At 37.2% G+C, this 18,493-nt stretch overlaps 1 protein-coding gene and 1 pseudogene across 1 annotated transcript in view; both read left to right on the forward strand.

Moving 5' to 3' along the window:
* RNF214 (ring finger protein 214) overlaps positions 1-18,493 on the forward strand; it is a 46,082-nt gene that overhangs the window by 19,159 nt on the left and 8,430 nt on the right. The window contains 8 exon segments of the mRNA XM_054693130.1: positions 15,390-15,486; positions 15,665-15,753; positions 16,312-16,402; positions 16,605-16,703; positions 16,884-17,260; positions 17,389-17,521; positions 17,755-17,859; positions 18,146-18,241. Of these exon segments, the coding sequence (XP_054549105.1) occupies positions 15,390-15,486; positions 15,665-15,753; positions 16,312-16,402; positions 16,605-16,703; positions 16,884-17,260; positions 17,389-17,521; positions 17,755-17,859; positions 18,146-18,241 (1,087 nt within the window).
* Positions 7,714-9,118, forward strand: LOC119240712 (cell growth regulator with RING finger domain protein 1-like; annotated as a pseudogene).

Consider the following 18,493-nt stretch of genomic DNA (forward strand, 5'->3'; position numbering starts at 1 on the left):
TTGATTTACTAATATTTTGTGAGGATTTTTGTATCTCTTCATAATAGTGGTCTGTAGTTTTCTTCTATATATTTTTTTTTAAGATTTATTTTATTTGTATGCATACAAGAGCTGGGTGCAGGCCAGAGATGGGGAGGGTGAGAGGATTCACCAGAGACAGCGTGGGGAGCAGAACAGGCAGATCTACTGAAATACACTGCTGAGGAGAGCAGGGGGCGAGTCAGGAGAGGTCTGTTGCGCCATGTAGGTTGCTCCCTGGCCGGGATCAAACTCGTGCTACAGAGGCTGCGGATTGCTTCATAGGTTGCGTCTTAACCTCTTGCACCACCAGGGAGGCCTCTTCTATTTTCTTTATCTGGTTAAGGTATTAGGGTAACATTGGACTCATGTACTGAATTAGCCTGTTTCTGTTCTGCTTCTGTCTTCTGAAAGTATTTAAAGAGAGTTGGTATAATTTCTTCCTTAAATGTTTGGTAGGAAAATGAATATAAGAAAGTGAAAATCAAAATCAACAAAAAACTATGAACCAGAGACACTTTTTGGGGGGTGGGGGGCGGGAGGGGAAGGATTGGGGTCAGAATGGGGCGTTTGCAATTGTATGGGGAATATAAAAATAAAATTTAATATTTAAAAAAAAAATAAATAAATAAAAAAAAAAAAAAAAAAAATGTTTGGTAGAATTTACCAAAGAAATTGTGTCTTGTATCATACCCATTTTGGACCTCTGAGTTCTATTTTGGGCTATTATTACTTACTGATTAAATTTCTTTAATAGATATAGAAATTCATTCCTTCATGATCATGAGTAGTAGTCCATTATATGAATATTTCACAATTTGTTTACACAGATGAAGATGTTGTACTAACATAAACTGACTCCTGTTGTTTCTGATAAGAAATTGGTGATAGTTGACATTGTTGTTTCATGCTTTATAGCGTGTAATTTTTTTTTCCTATGGCTTCTTTCCAGATTTTCTCTATCTTTGCTTTTCAGCAGTTTGACTTTGATTTACTCAACTGTGGTTTTGAAGAAACCCTATTTAGGGTTTCTTGAGCTTCTTAATCTGTAGTTATGTCTTTCACCAATAATGTGAAATTTTCTAACTTAATTTTCAAAAAGATTTTTCTTCCTCTGGGACTCTATTTTCACCTGTTTAACTTTTTTGATAATTTCCTATAGCTTATTGGAGACTGTTCACCCTTTCCAACCTTTTAAACTCTTCTTTATATTGGATAATTTCATTGACATATCTTCAAATTCACTCACTCTTTCTTGTATCATTTCCATTCAGCTGTTAAACCATTGTAGAAAATTTCATGTTTTTATCTACATGAAATTCTAGAAAAGCCAAAATTATAGTGAGAGAAAACAAATTAGTGGTTGCCAGTGGCTCAGGGTGGAGGGGGAAGGGATTGACTGACAACTAGTAAATATTTTAGGCCTGCAAATTATACAGTCTCTGTCACAGCAACTCAACTCTGTTGTTGTAGAATGGAAGCAGCCATAGACATTATGTAAACAAAATGATTGTGGTTTTGTTCCTTAAAAACTTTATTTATAGAACTAGGTGGCTGCCTGAACTTGAACCACAGTCTGTAGTTTGCTAATCCTTCCTCTTCAATATGGAACATGTTCTTCATAGTTGGTAATTTGGGGCTTAATCCTGAGTATTGTGATTAATACATTGTAGATTATATGTTATATTCCTCCAAAAAGTCTTGATTTTTTTAAAGATTTATTTATTTATGCATACAAGAGTTGGGGTACAGACCAGAGATGCGGGGAGTGAAAAGATTCACCAGAGACAGTGGGGAACAGAACAGGCAGACTGACTGAAATACACTGCTAAGGGGAGCAGCGGGTGAGATAGGAGAGGTCTTCCTCGCCATGTGGGTTTCTCCCTGGCCAGCCAGGAATCAAACTCATGCTGCAGAGGCTGCGGATTGCTTCATTGTGCGTTGCTTAACCCCTTGCACCACCAGGGAGGCCCCTTGATTTTTTTTTTTAATTGCTTTATCAGGCAGTTTTCCTGGGTGGCCTTAAAAATCATTCTCTTGTTTGGTGGTGGCTTCTGTCATCTGTGTTCATTTCATTTAACTGTAGCTGGACTCCTTAGAGTTGTTTCTGTGCACAAATGGTTCATGGATCATCCAAGGATTTAGGCAGATTTATATGCAGTTTGGAGTTCCCCATCAGTGACACTTTCCCTTTGGGGATTTCCTTCTCATTTTCCAGCTGTTATGGTAGCTCCCAATTTTGTCCTTTAGATTTTAGACTAGTAAGGCTGCAATGTTTCTCTCTAGGTTTTAGCCATCAGCACAGAGCTGGCTGGCGTTTGCCATTAGATTAATAACCATAAAAAAAAACAGGAAACAACAGTAATATTCACTTTTGCCAATTGTCGGTTTTTCAGTTTATGTCTGGTGCTTGTTTGTTCTCTAGTGTTCAAACAGGCACTCTTTTTTTTAACATTGTGTTTACAATTTATAGTTTTTGATCTGTTAGGAGTCACTCTGCCCTTAGTGGAAGTAGAATTTTAACATTTAGAAGGATAATGCTGACTGCATTAAGTTGGGCTAAAGGGTCAGTTAGATGGAATTTACAACCTAAACTGATGTCAGTAAGACATAGTTTCAGCAAGATAAAATGAGGGCATGATTTATGTGGCAAAGGAACCGAAATGAGAGGTATTCTGAGGCAGGAATAATGAGATTTGTGGACTGTTATAAAGAGAAGAGTAAGGATAGAGATATTTGGAATGGTAGAGATGGAGAATAATGAAACTAGAGCAGGTTTATGGCTTTGGGGGTGCAAGTTGTAAATTCTTTTCTTATGCTAACTCTTATGGAGGTATACTTTACATAGTCAGTCCTTTATGTCCATGGTTGTGTATCTGCATGTTCAACTAATCACTGTGAAAAAATATGTACTATGTAGTTAGACTTACAATGGTTGTATCTATAGTGAACATATAAGACTTTTTTTCTTGTCATTAGTCCCTATATAGTACAGTGTAACAACTATTTATATAATGTTTACATTGCATTATGGTATAATCTATGGTATAATCTAAAGGTGATTTAAAGTATATGGGAGGAGGGCCTCCCCTGTTGGTGCAGTGGTTGAGCGCTGGGCTGTGAAGCTGCCTGCAGCCTCTGCAGTGCCGGTTCGATCCCCAGCCACCGGCGAGGGTCTCACATGGTGCACAGACCTCTCCTGCTGTGCCCGCTGCTCCCCTTAGCAAGGTATTTTGTCAGTCTGCCTGTTCTGTTCCCCGCTCTGGCTCTGGTAAATTCTCTCACCCTCCCACGCTTCTGACTGTATGCAGTGCTTGTATAAATAAAATAAATAAATCTTTTAAAAAAAATAAAGTATATGGGAAGAAATGTATAGGTTATATAGGTACTACACATTTTTTAAAATTTTTTTGATTTTTAATTTTTAAAAAGATTTATTTATTTATTTATACAAGAACCAGGGTACAGGCCAGATTCGCAGGAGGGTGAGAGGATTCACCTGAGACAGAGCGGAGAACAGAACAGGCAGACTGATGAAATATACTGCTGAGGGGAGCTGCGGGCGAGACAGGACAGCTGTGCTGCTCCATGTGGGTCACCTCCCTCCCCAGGGATCAAACTTGGGCTGCAATGGCTGTGGATTACTTCAAGTGCTGCGACTTGACCCCTTGCACCACTAGGGAGGCCCCTATACACATATATAAGAGACTTGAGCATCCTAGGATATTGGTATCAATAGGGGAATGGGGAGTTGTGTCCTGAAACCAATCCCCCATAGAGACCAAGGGATGACTGTGTATGATAAAATTCACCCATTTTAAGTGATGTGTTTTGTCACACGTATATGATTGTTTGATCACCAACATAATCATAAAATATTCCTATTACTCCAGGAAGTACCTTCATGACTCTGGAGTCCATTCCCTTTTCCACCTTAGCCACTGGCAACTACTTGTCTGTTTTCTCTCACTCAACATTTGCCTTTTCCAGAACTTAATGTACACAGAGTCACTCAATGTATAGCCTTTTAGGTCTTTTCCTTATGTAGGGTAAGCTTTTTATGATTGATTCATGTTGTGTCAATAGCTTATTTCTCTTAATTACTGAGTAATATGACTCCATATCTTCACCAATACTCTGTATTATCAGTCTTTGTAGATTTAGCCAATTTAGTAAGTGTTTAGTAATACCTGAACACTTAATAGAATGGTTTTAATATGGTGGTTTTCAATTGCATTTCCTTAATGACTAGTAATGTTGAGCATCTTTTCTGGTGACATAGCTCTTTGAATATTTCATCCATTTTTAAAAGGGATGTTGTTTTCTTATTGAATATTTTCAGTGGAAGTTATTTTATCAGATAAATGTTTTACAGATATTTTCTCCCAGTCTGTAACTTGCTGTTGCATTTTCTAACAGTATCTTTTGAAATGCAAAAGTTTAAATTTTGATGAAGTCCAGTTTGTATTTTTTCTTGTGTTCTTTATAAGTATTTTGGGTCCCAAGAAATCTTTGCCTAATCCAAAGCAAAAATCAATTAGAAAAATGATACCCTCTACATTTTTGTAAGTCTCTTTAATGAAAGAAACATAATTTTGTCTACTTCTCTATTTAATCTATTGCAGTATGTTGTTTTGATTAACATGTGAGGAAAATCCGAAAACTACATATATAAATATGTAGTTGGAAAAATTAAGGGGTATTTTAATAGCCCTTTTAGATAATTGTGGATATTTTTTAATAAATCTCTAAAATTTCACAAATGATAGTTTCTTCAACGTTAGTTGCAATATGGTTTTGAAATCACTTCAGTGAATTGTTACATTAAAATCCTTTGGCATAGGCCTTTCTGGTGGCACAGGGGTTAAAGTCTCAGCACTATCAGCTATTGCCAGCCACAGCTGCATGAGTTTGATCACCAGCCAGGGAGCTAATCCACATGGCACAGCAGACCTCTCTTGTCTTACCTGCTGCTCCCCTAAGCCGTGTATTTCAGTAGATCTACCTGTTCTGCTCCCTACTCTGTCTCTGGTGAATCCTGTCACCCCCACACCTCTGGCCTACACCCCAGTCTTTGCTTGCACATATAAAATAAATCTTTAAAAAAATAGTAAAATAAAATCCATGGGCTTATCTTTCACTTTGAATGGATTTTTAAATTTTTATTGAAATAATGTGATTTACAATATTTTGTATGATTGGTTCATACCTCCTCAAATATTCACCACCATGAATGGATCTTTTTTTTTAATATTTATTTTTTAAAATTAATTAATTTATTTATATAAGCACTGGGTACAGTCAGAAGCGCAGGAGGGTGAGAGAATTCACCAGAGCCAGAGTGGAGAGCAGAACAGGGAGACCGATGAAGTACACTGCTGAGGGGAGCAGCAGGCGGCAGGAGAGATCTGTGTGCCATGTGGGACCCTCGCCTGGCAGTCGGGGATCAAACCAGCGCTGCAGAGGCTGCGGGCAGCTTCGCAACCCAGCGCTCAACCGCTGTGCCACCGGGGAGGCCCCATATGAACTTTTAAAAATTTTTTTACATCATTGTTCATTTTTAAACAATATTTGCTTCCCATATTAGTTTCAGTGTCTTACAACTATGAATTAAACTGACAAAAGTAAGATTAACTGGAGGGGAAAACAAAGTTTACATTTATAATGTGCTTTTATGTGGACAAATTCAATGATGAGTAACTCAAAGGAGTGGTTAAAATTTGGACTTCTATCTAAATAGGTAGAGGAGAGGGGGAGAAAAATACTTAGGAAAAAGCAAATGACTTCTTAGAAGGAAGGAGAAAGTGCACTTATGGGGCTCTTAAAAATAAATGGGTTTTCAGGAGAACAAAAAGGAGATTAAAAGTTTGTGAAAATATCTGTATAGGTTTGAATGACTTTTTTTTTCTCTTTCAAGCCCATAAAACTCTCCTGGAGAAAGGATTTAGGTTAGGTTTTAATTGAATTCTCTCTTCTGGGAGTATATTTGCCCTGCAAAGGAATTTGTGATGTCCTTTATTCCCAGAAGTTGCTGCTGTAGTTAAGGGAAACTCTGAGCAGGCTTTTCCCCTCATCTGTTGAGTCTAAATGTCTGAAGCTTAAAATAATCTCTAGACCAGCGGAGAGGGGGGTTGGGGGGTGGGGAAAGAAAGGACTAGAGTCAAAATAAGGGGATGCAATTGTATGGGGAATATAACCAAAATGAAAATGCATACATTGTGCAAAGATGAAAAAAGATGGAAGAATTATATAAAATAAAATATTTAAATAAAAAAAAATCTCTAGACCAACTCAGGGGTTCCAAATGGTTCCCACAGTTGATTTGGTGACACAATGCATTAATAATTTGGAAACTACAACTTTAGAGTTATGTGAATCTTCCAAATGTTGATGTTTTATTATATAATATTTAAAAGTATTATTTGTTCACATCACTATTGATCTCATTAAAATAGTGTTACAATAATGGGAAGCCTTTAATTTCCCAGTGGCCAATAAATATTTTCAATTCTAATTTTTGCTTGAAAGCTTGAGTCTTATGTTGGCAATAAATCATGTCTTTTTTTTTTAATATAATAGTACTCATTCATTCTAAGAATGTGTTTGCTAAATACTTAAGTTCAAATAACCATAGTTTCTTAGTTATTCTTTAAGTAAAAATGTTACATGCAAAAGGAGACTAGTTCAGTTCACAACTCAAACACTCTCACAGGTGCTTTTCCTTTAGACAGCCATTGTACTTTGGCATGTGCATTTCATCAAAAAGAATATTAAAAATATACGTGTTTAACGATCTTAAGATTTGGTGCCATTATTTTTGCCCATTATAGTTTTCATGCTATAAGCACAGTATAAATGTCAACACAGTTGTTATGCAATAAACCATGGGATTCAACTTGGATTATATGAATGTTTCTTGTTTTTTTGCTAACATTTCACTTTGCATCATCTTTGATGTTTAGTTGGTGTCAGAGGTGAATATATACAAAATAGCTGGTTTAGCCATTTCTACATATTCATCTATTTGTAAAGTCATCATTCCACAGATGAGATCTTAACTGAGTCTTCAGATTTGCAGCATATTTAACTTGATAAATTACTATATGATTAGAAATTTGCACTGTCATGATTTATTTTACACACTTTTCATCCGGTGGGCATGTGGCTATGTCAGCTGTATGAGGTTGTTTCTCAAGTTAATGTAGTATAGTAACTTACCCTGCCTTTCACCTTTCTAGTTTGAAAGGCTTTAACAAGTTTTAAGAATTTATTACATCTCCATTTAAAATATTCACTTCCTTTTTTAAAAAATTCCAAATGGTTGTCTCAGAATTTCACACTGATTTTAACTGTCACAATATAATTAGAAAATACTCTCTGCTTAAGAGACAGTTAAATTATTAACATCTATAAAGTCAAGAGAAAGTGGCTCTTGTCATACTTTGATTTCTTGTTTACAGTTTTACCCAGTTTCTTTGGATTAAATTATTTCCATGAATAATTTAGCTCTAGGTCAGATAGCTCTAGGTCAGTTGCATCTTTTTTAGTACCTTTAGATATATATACATTGCAGCTTTGGGTTGAGAAAATGAGTCTTCTAATCTCCCCCTTTTTTCAGCCAATAATTCATTCTTAAGTATAAGAGAAAATTATAAGAAAATTTTTATAGAAAAAAAAATTATTTTAAGGCTTAGGTTGAGCTGGGCTGCTGATCCCAGCTCAGCCTGGGAGTCCCTGATGGATGCAGTGTTTCTAGTAACGCTCTATGAGTATTTGCCGCTTTTCTGCATCGCAATGATCTTTACTTGCTTTGTCCTGACCACTGGCCTGGTCTTGGGATGATTTGGTTGGGATGTTCCAGTAATTCTGAGAAATTCAGACGAGATCTAGTTCAATACAAGAGTTTTCAAAAAGCAAATGAGACAAGTCAAGAATCCTTTCTGCTTAGAGATCACTAATCCATCTTCAGCTTCACTTACAACTGGCATAACTTTGACAACAGATTGCCTTGAAGATAGCTTCCTGACATCCTACTGGGGATGCAGTGTTCAAAAATTATATGAAGCTCTACAGAAGCACTTTTATTGCTTCCAAATAAGCACTCCACAAGCATTGGAAGATGCGCTATATAGCTAATATCTCTATCAAGAACAGTATTTTATTAAAAAGGACAGCAAAGAAGAAATATATTGCCACTTACCAAGAGATACTAAAATTGAAGACTTTGGTACAGTGCCCAGATCACGCTATCCATTGGTAGGTAGCTCTGTTGACCTTAGCAGATGAGGATGACCAAGAAATTTGATATTATTTCCATGGTGTCAGTAATTCATATTCCTGATAAGACTTACAAACTTTCCTGCAGAATATTATATCAATATTTACTCCTGGCTCAAGGTCAATTTCATGACCTTAAGCAACTTTTCCTGTCTGCAAATAATAATTCCACTCCCTCCAACAATTCCTCACAAGAAGAAAGAAACATAGACCAGAGTTTGTTAGAAAAAGCTGGACTATCTGAAAGTGAGGTAGAGCCTCCTGAGGAGAACACCAAGGACTGTGTTGTTTGCCAAAATGAAACTGTGAACTGGGTACTCTTGCCATGTAGACACACGTGCTTGTGTGATGCCTGTGTTAAGTATTTTCAGCAGTGCCCAATGTGCAGGCAATTTGTTCAGGAATCTTTTGCACTTTGCAGTCAAAAGGAACAAGATAAAGATAAACTGAAAACTCATTGAGGATGTTGTTACAACTGAAGAATGCACCTTTCACTGAAGAGGCAGAAATTTGTGTTCTTGGACTTAATTATAACATGGAATCTACAATACTGCCGGTGTTTTAATGCATATTTGTATGGTATATGGATATCATAAATATGGTGTATGGTATATGAAAATTAATTATTCCTTTTCTGTTCAGTGTGGTACATACTAAAATACGATCTGTATTACTCAACTCTTGAGAAGGATGCTTTATCAGCTAAAAGAGTTCATATAATGTAGATTAGAAAAATTCTGAAAAACAATCCATCTAAAATTTGAGGAGGTAAAAGTCTTAAGATTTCTGAATGTTTTTCTTTTGACATAATCTGGAGTGCAATTGGGAAAAAATAGAATTATTCTTAAAGTAATTCTATGTTCCTGCTTTTCAAAGGAGATGGAAAGGGCTTGTAACTTTAAATCCTTCCCAGAATAACAGTTTTTTTTAAATATATAAATAACCATCTGTTTGGTTTCTAATTTTCCTTATAATCAGTCATATAAATATAAGTCTTAATTTTTAAATATAGTTTCTTAAATTATAAATACAAAATACAATTCTGCACTGTGCATACCATATCAGATTAAAATGATGCTCATCTATAGGAGACAGATATATACAAAGTGGATAATAAAATTTCTTGGATAATTTAATGTCAAATTTGATTAGTCACTGTGCTCTACCAGCAAGCATCTGTGATACTCTTAATGCCTTACCTTTGATTTTCTCCTGCATAGCAAATCCATATAAAATTGGTGGTGGTTTGGGAATTTGGAGTCAGAGAAATCAGAGAAATATTTTTTCTAGTATGTTTTTATTCCAAATAAACCCCATATCTTTCTGAATCATAAAAAAAAACCCCAAAAACTAATTTTAGATTTATCTTAAAAATTGAGAAAAACTTAAAAAGTTTTATTGCAAAACTAAATAACAAAAGTACCTGTTTTTACCTAGATTGAAATTTTGCAGTAATAGTTTATGGGACAATAATGGGTTTATAGAAATTATCACTAGGATAAGTAAAGGTAGCTAGCAAGTGCACAGGACAAGTGCCAAGAGGGAAGGTCATTAAGAGCATAACCCATACCCTACCTGAGAAAATGCTAGAAAGCATAAGAATACTAAAGCATATTTAGGAGATCCCAGAATAAGGTCTCATTACAATGTTGACAGGAAAAAAAAAAATCCTAGTTGACTTTGAACAAAATGACATTACTTGAGGACCTGATTTCAATATAGTTCATTTTACTTAAAGCTGCAATTTCCAAGAACTTATGGATGACACTGAGTCAAGACTTGTTGTATTCCATTAGCCATCAGAGTGATGATATTATCACATGTCATGTAGCCTTAGGAAAAGTCCATTGTAGATTCATGAAAGAATGAGAGTGGATTTTGGCAAATAATTTTAGTGTTAATATGAAATTCATTTTTGCCTCATAGTGCAGGCCCTCAAAGGTATTTGGGGACAGTGGACTGTGTTTTGTAAACTGCTGTTTTAGATTACTTCTTCCATGCCTCGAGTTTTTTTTTCTATGCTGTGGTACTCTCATCTGACAACACTATCAAGTGTTAGACTTTTTTTGACTTTTACATCCATTGCCTGCTCTCCTACCCAGACCACTTCCTTAACTTGGTGCACATGTTATTTGATCTGCCCAGAATTTCTTTGTACATTTTGTTCACCTGGTAAACTACTAGAGCTTCTTGTGTAGGAACTAGATATCTTTATATCTGCAGGGTGCCTAGCCCACAGATTTTGTTGAATTGAATTGAGTCAAAGAAGAATTCTAGACTCATAATAAGTTTGCAGTTTGTCCGAGGGTAAATTTTTTCTGTTTATGTCTGATCTCATTCAGTCTACATTGGTTTGTATTTTCTTCAGTTCAGGGAAAAAAGATTTTATAACCAACCCCAAATTCAGGACAGAAAGCTCCTATAAATTCATGCAATAGTTTTTGGCTTGTTTGGTTTATTTTCTTTTGCCCAGCCTAGAATATAATATATTCTAAAAGGAAGATATGTTGACTGAAAACTCTATAGCATAACTTTTAGTTTGTTTTTTACTGTTGAGTGTATTTCACAAGACACGTAGCATCTGCTTCTCTCCGTTAAATATCACCTGATTTCCACCACCACTTGTGGTGAAAAAGTGTATTCATATATTTTAGTTTCTGTGAGAGAAAATGTTCTAACATCTATATGATAACTAACTTTATTATTAAGTTCTTGGTATATACCAGAGTATTCTAAGTGTTACTGATAATAACTCATTTAATGTGCATAATGGCTCTGTGAGGTAGCTTCTTTTATTATCCCCATTTTACTTTAGGAAAACAAGGCGCAGAAAGGTTAAGTAACTTGCCAAAGGTTACGTAGAGTAAGAGTCTGGATTTGAAATCAGAGCTTAGCTTGGCTCCAGAGGCTGTTCTCTTAACTACTGTAAGTAGCTTCCTCTCAAATATACATTACTTTTATCATCAACTTATGTTTTGTACATATGCACGGATGCTCATTGTAGTGTGATTTGTAATCATGAAATTGAAAATAATTTCAGAGAAACTTAAATAATGGCATATATGTACAATGGATAGTTATTTTTAAATCACATTTTACAGCAAACTATTAATATTTTTTTCTAACGTTTAAACATGAATTTGAAGGGGTGACGTAAGATTATGAATTTTTTCTTTATAAATTTTGTGATGGTTTCAAATATGATTTATATTATTGTTAAAAACAAGAAACAGGCCCCAAATGGAGTTCCTTATGCTAAGGTCATTAGCACCAAACGGAGACAACTTATAGAGTTTCAGCTCTCCCAGAAATGGCTTCTTAAACCATCTGGAATCAGGGTTCAGCACTAGTTAGGTAATTGTCTTAATAAAAGCTGCCATCCGCGAAAGGAAAGTGACTGTAAATAACCAGTATTTTGCTTAGTTTGACTCCCTTATTCCTACTTAGTGCATCTCATCAAGGATCTTTCATTTTGTACATCTCTTTTCTGACTGCTAAAATGGATACTGCTTGATTCATGAATAGTTGAATAAGGCTAATAAGCTCTTAAAAATAAATAAATAAAAGTCACCCTTTTGAAGACTACTTAATGATCTGGAAAATACATTACATTGAAAAAGTAAGGAGAAAACCAGTTTTTGTTCAAAAGCATATATAGTGGGTTTGGGTGTTACTTATACATTCATAAATATACACACATTTATTTTAAAAGTCTAGAAGTTAATACTGATTCTTTTTGAGTAGTGCAACTATAGGAAATCAAATTTAAGAAACACTTAAAAATTTTGGATGCCTCCTCTGGTCTAGGTACTATATTAAATTCCATATGTGTATTTTCTTGGTAAACTTTCCCATCAGCTCCATGATGTGGGTCCTACTCACTTTTCAAGTGAAGAAACTGAAGCCTAGAAAAATTAAGTAACTTGTCTAGGGTCAATATAAACACTAAGTAGAAGAACTAGCATCTGTATATTTAACACTTTTTGGTTTATTTCTCCTAAACTTTTTATGATTTATATTTACATAATCAAAAACAAAATTAAAATGTTAAATTAAGCAAGCATATTGGGACCTACAACAAATCAGACTGATACAATCTGATAGGATTTATTAATTTGAATTATTGAGTCCCTAAATTAGCTATTGCAAAACAGCGGAAGTATGGGACTTGAAAGACACTAAACCAAGCATTTGAAAATGTTAAAATATATTGAGTGTTTTCTAGTTTGTCAAGGATTTTTTTTTTTTGACCATTTACTATGGAGAACTGACTTTTTTCCTCCAGCATGGATTGCAGCTATTACTCTTTAATGAAGTGAAATATGATATATATGTTACAGGTTAATTAGCATATGATAAGGCCTAGCATTTTTATGATTAAGAATTCCTTATCCATTTTTGTTGTGGTTGCAAGTAGTTCCATGAGTTTTGTTATATGCCAGTGAGATAAATATGATTAAATGCTCAAATGAAAAGATTTCTTTGTGTGAAAATGTATAGACTGTCCCCTATGGGCATGGAGAGAGACTTTTTCTAGTATAAGAGTATATCTATAGGGCCTCCCCGGTGGCTCAGCGGTTGAGCGCTGGGTTGCGAAGCTGCCCGCAGCCTATGAGGCACCGGTTCGATCCCCGGCTGCTCCCCGGCCACTGCAGGAGGGTCCTGCATGGTGCACAGACCTCTCCTGCCGCCCGCTGCTCCCCTCAGCAGTGTACTTCGGTCCTTCTGCCTGCTTTGCTCCCCCCTCTGGCTCTGGTGAATTCTCTTACCCTCCGTGCTTCTGACTGTACCCAGTGCTTGTATAAATAAATCTTTAAAAAAAAAAAAAGAGTGTATCTATAGTTGACAACTATATTTCAGAAAGTTAGAGATAGTGAGCATACACAGTCTTCAGGAATAACATTGATAACAGAAGACAGCTGTTATGTTTTCTCATAATTATTCCAGTGTCAAAATTGACTTCATTGGCTAAACGGATTATTAATTAAGCCCATACGGCTATCCAGTATATTCTCATGGTAAGAGGATTCTGACTCCTTTTTAAATTAGCTGTTTTGCAATAGCTAATTTAGGGACTCAGTAATTCTCTCTACACACTTTCAGTGTTGTAGCAGGAAAACACAGTTACCTATAAAACTTTTGTCTAAAAGCTACTTGAGACTTCTTCCTCTGGGAGGAAATTAATTTGGGAAGACAACACATACAGATTAATGAAGAAATGCCTACCTCATCATTTTTTAAAATTATTTATATATTTTTTACATTTTACTTTATTGCATTTACATTTATTTCACATTTTACATTTATCATTGTTCATTTTTTTTTTTTTACAGTGTTTGCTTTCTTTTCTCAGGTGTAGTCCCCATAGAATTTCCACTACCAATTTACCTGTGCACCATCACCATAGTCCCTTGTGCTCTTCCTGCTCATCTCATCATTTCTGTTACTCAAATAGACCTTGTCAATAGAGAACACTAATGTTAGTGAATCACCGAATGTGTGTGTCACATGCATACACACCTATACTTTGTGAACTAGAGAACAGCAATGTATGGATAAATGGATCAAATGAAAGAAGGCCCTGTTAAGTGAATCATTCCCTTTCAGATATGTGTAAAGTTACTGAGAGAAAACAATAATGTTTCTTTCACTGAAGAAAAGTGGGAACATTTATTTTAAGATACAAATCTTCCCAACCTTTTTTTTAAAGATTTATTTATGCATACAAGAACTAGAGTGTAGGCCAGAAGTGCGAGGGTTGAGAGGATTCACCAGAGACAAGGAGGGAGGGCAGAACAGGCAGATCTACTGAAATACACTGCTGAGGGGAGCAGCAGGTGAGACAAGAGAGGGCTGCTGCACCATGTGTGTTAGTTCCCTGGCTGGGGATCAGACTCATGCCACAGTGGCTGGCAATAGCTTGATAGCACTAAGACTTTAACTCCCGTGCCACCGGAGAGGCCTCTTCCCAACCTTTTCTTCTTATTTTTGCTTTTAAAAATCGAATGAAAAGAGGGCCTCCCCAGTGATGCAGGGATTAAAGACACAGTGCTATCAAGCTGTCGCCTGCCACTGCAGCACCAAGTTCGATCCCCACCTGGCCAGGGAGCTAGCCCACATGGCGCAGCAGATCTCTCTTGTATGCTGCTCCCGTCAGCAGTGTATTCCATTCAGTCTGCCTGTTCTGCTCCCCACTCTCTGGTGAAACCTCTCACCCCTTGCATCTGTGGTCTACACCCCAGTTCTTATATGCATAAATAAATAAATCTTTTTTTTTAAATCTAGTGAAAAGAATTTAAATACTTTCATACTCTTCTGCTCACTGATCTGGGGTTAATCATGCTGCTTTCAGCCAGGTAACTTGCTATTATCAAGTGTAATACAAGAAAATTCTTTTGCTGGTTCTGTTCCTTTATTGACATCTTTAATCCTTAGGTAGGTGACTGGCCCACATCCTGGGGAATCCCCTAGTACCGGGCAAGCTGGGACAATTGGTCACCCCAATCTTGAGTGTGTGTATATTACAGTCTAAGGATAGGACCAGGGTGGGGCATAAGAATGGAGAAAACTGATGAGAATGAGAAGTCCTGAGGTGTGAAGAGAATACTTTTTCCTTTTGAAGATTGTTTACTACAGCTGAGGAAATGTGAAAATCTGTAAACCCATAAACTATGTGCTTAGTAGTGAATTGGTGACAGCTACTTTAGAGATAAGTATTAAATGGACTTCCATGTTTGATCCTGCATTCTTCAATACCCATACTAAAAGACAAGTTGGGAAATAAATGGAATACTGTAATGATTCTGAACTGTCCTTCAACACAGAAAGAACATTTTGCCTTTAGTAGGTTTTGGTTCCTGTTCTAGGTGACTTTATTTTAACAAGTGGAGATGTAAATATTTTTATTTTTAAAATATTGGTCTTTATGTAATTACTGATGATTTTCAACATTATGTCTCTATCTAAAGTGAACACTTAGACTATGACGTCCCATTACACACTGGCAGGCCAATTTTGGGCTTTACTTTTGTCTTGGTGTCCCTTAGCAAACTCCTTTCTCCGCTTAGATTTGTTCTTGGTTTCTTATCTTACAGAGAAGTGTGGGAAATGGAACTGGATAGACTCAAGAATCAGGATGGTGAAATTAATAGGAACATTATGGAAGAGACAGAGCGGGCCTGGAAGGCAGAGGTGAGAAGAGCTGATATGTTGAAGGCCTTGATTTAGGGCTTCCAAATGATACATACTTTTGGTTTCATATACAGCTAAGCCATACAAATATACCAAATAGCCATAGAACATTTATCTGTGGGTAACTCCATGTGTGTAAAATTAATAAAGTATTTGCATATGTATGTGGTTTCTTTAGATCTTATCACTAGAGAGTCGGAAAGAATTGCTGGTATTGAAATTAGAAGAAGCAGAAAAAGAGGCAGAACTGCACCTTACTTACCTTAAGTAAGTACATTTCCATTCTAGATTTTTTATGGTCTTGCAGTTTTGTGGGGTTTTTGTTTGTTTTAGTTTAGGTTTTTGAAACTCTAGGCTAGCTAGTCTGGCACTTTATCTTCACAGAAATTTCAGGGCCATCTCTGTGCAGTAGTAATTGTTCAGTGATTTCTCTTCCTGAATTCTAAACTTCCTCACTCTAACTCTTCCCCTTTACAGTTTATTGTTTTCTACTTATTTGTATAAACAGTATCTTTTATGTATCAAAGCATAACAAATATCTTAGGAGATTTGTTTTTTACCTTTTTCTACCATGTATCTGGAGGACTCCTATGGCATTTTCCGGCAGGCAAGAACGCGCTCTCTCTCTGTGATTGGTCCTTTTTCTCCAGTATTTGACTTAAAAAATGGTGGAATTAAAATGAGGCAAAGCTTAGAACCTTGGCCTTCTGAACCTGCTCTCAACTCTTCTTTCCAGACCCATTAGCCAACCACTGTTATCCTACCTCAGAGAGTTAGAAATTAGGCTTTCTTTAATTCTATCAATTACTGTTCATTTCTTAAAAGGTCAACTCCCCCAACGCTAGAGACTGTTCGTTCAAAACAGGAGTGGGAGACAAGACTGAACGGAGTTCGGATAATGAAAAAGAATGTTCGGGTAAGTGTGGTACTAGGCAATCATTGAGTCAGAGTTGATCTGTGCTTAAACAGTTGTGGTGACAGGAGGAATTTATTACATTTCCACTTAGGGCCTGTCCTTCTATTTCCCTTGTTTCCTGATACTAGATGGTGCTCCCTTTATAGAGCGGCTCATTCAACTTAGCAGTAAATAGTATTCCTTTCCTTTCACTGTTTTTCAGGACCAATTTAATAGTCATATTCAGCTAGTAAGGAATGGAGCCAAGTTGAGCAGTCTTCCTCAAATCCCTACTCCCACTTTGCCTCCACCCCCATCAGAGGTAGGTGGCACCTTTGGGGAGACTCCTTTCTGTGGTGGTGGCAAGAGCCTAGAGTCTTTCACTTCTTTATATAATGATATTGGATACTTGGTGCAAGAGTTGCTCATTGATTCCTGCTCCAATTTCCTAAACTTAGATTTTTCTTCCTTTCTCGTGCCCACCATCTCTTCTCTTCTGCAGACAGACTTCATGCTTCAGGTGTTTCAGCCCAGCCCCTCTCTGGCTCCTCGGATGCCCTTCTCCATTGGGCAGGTCACAATGCCCATGGTTATGCCCAGTGCAGATCCCCGTTCCTTGTCTTTCCCAATCCTGAACCCTTCCCTTTCCCAGCCCAACCAACCTTCCCCACCCCTTCCTGGCACCCATGGGAGAAATAGCCCTGGCTTGGGTTCCCTTGTTGGCCCCCATGGTCCACACGTGCCCCCTGCCGCCTCCATCCCGCCTCCCCCAGGCTTGGGCGGTGTTAAGGCTTCTACTGAAACTCCCCGGCCCCAACCAGTAGACAAACTGGAGAAGATCCTGGAGAAGCTGCTGACACGGTTCCCACAATGCAATAAGTAAGTATTTTTTAAGATCCATTTAAAAAAATATTCATTTGAAATGTATACGGGTTAAAAATGGGTGGTTCCATGGATATTCCCCATGAGTATAGCACAGAGTCTTTCTCAACATTTTTCTTTCTTAGGGCACAAATGACCAATATTCTTCAGCAAATCAAGACAGCACGAACCACCATGGCAGGCCTAACCATGGAGGAGCTGATCCAGTTGGTAGCTGCACGATTGGCAGAACATGAGCGGATGGCAGCAAGTACTCAGGTAAAAAAAGGTGTGGGGGGAGTTTAGTATGGGGGGAGGTGCTTAGACCTGCTGAGATGTCGGGAAAGGCAGATTTCAGAAGAATTCGGGCTGGGAAGCAGCATTGCAGTCATGGGTGTCTAGGTGCCTATTCTCTTTTTTCCTTTGCTGGACTGGGAAACAATTGATTTCGTTGTATTACATATTCTGTTATGCTGGCTCTTCCCTTATTCTGACAGTCTTTCTGCCTACAGCCACTTGGTCGGATCCGGGCCTTGTTCCCTGCTCCATTGGCCCAAATCAACACTCCAATGTTCTTGCCTTCTGCCCAAGTTTCATATCCTGGACGGTCTTCACATGTAAGACTTCTTTTCTTTGAAAACTGGCATGTTCGTTGAGTCTGGGGGGTGAGGAGGGAGTGGGTTGATAAGTGGTGCAGGAAGAAACTTTCATCTCATCAGCTGGGTTCTTGACAGCCCTAAATGGGAAAATGCAAGTACTTTTGGCAAGGATCTATATTTGAACTTTATTTCTTTTGGTGTAAAATCTTTTTGCTACATGGAATGAGTGGATGCAATCATGGGCATGAAAAGCAAGGGGACACAGGTTCCTTACTCATTTGACTTTTCTTCCTTTGCTCTGCAGGCTCCAGCCACCTGTAAGCTGTGTCTAATGTGCCAGAAACTTGTCCAACCCAGTGAGCTCCATCCAATGACATGTACCCATGTGTTACACAAGGAGGTTGGTGCTACATAGCTTCCTAATTTTCTACTCTCTTTTCTTACAGCTGAGATAATTTAATTTTGTTGAGCTGCTTTACTGTGTTGAAGCTCATCATTAAAATCTAAACAAGGAAGGCCTTCTGTAAATTGTGGCTAAAACATCAGCAGAATTCAGAATACTGGCAGCTGAGATCTCCCAGCTTCCTTTTATCTCATTTCCTGTAGGGCGCAACATACACATTACATACTAGAACACTGATAGGTCACTTTC

The sequence above is a fragment of the Talpa occidentalis genome, unplaced genomic scaffold (assembly GCF_014898055.3).
Source record: "Talpa occidentalis isolate TD23 unplaced genomic scaffold, MPIMG_talOcc4v2.1 talOcc4.12, whole genome shotgun sequence".
In the NCBI taxonomy this organism is placed as follows: Eukaryota; Metazoa; Chordata; class Mammalia; order Eulipotyphla; family Talpidae; genus Talpa; species Talpa occidentalis.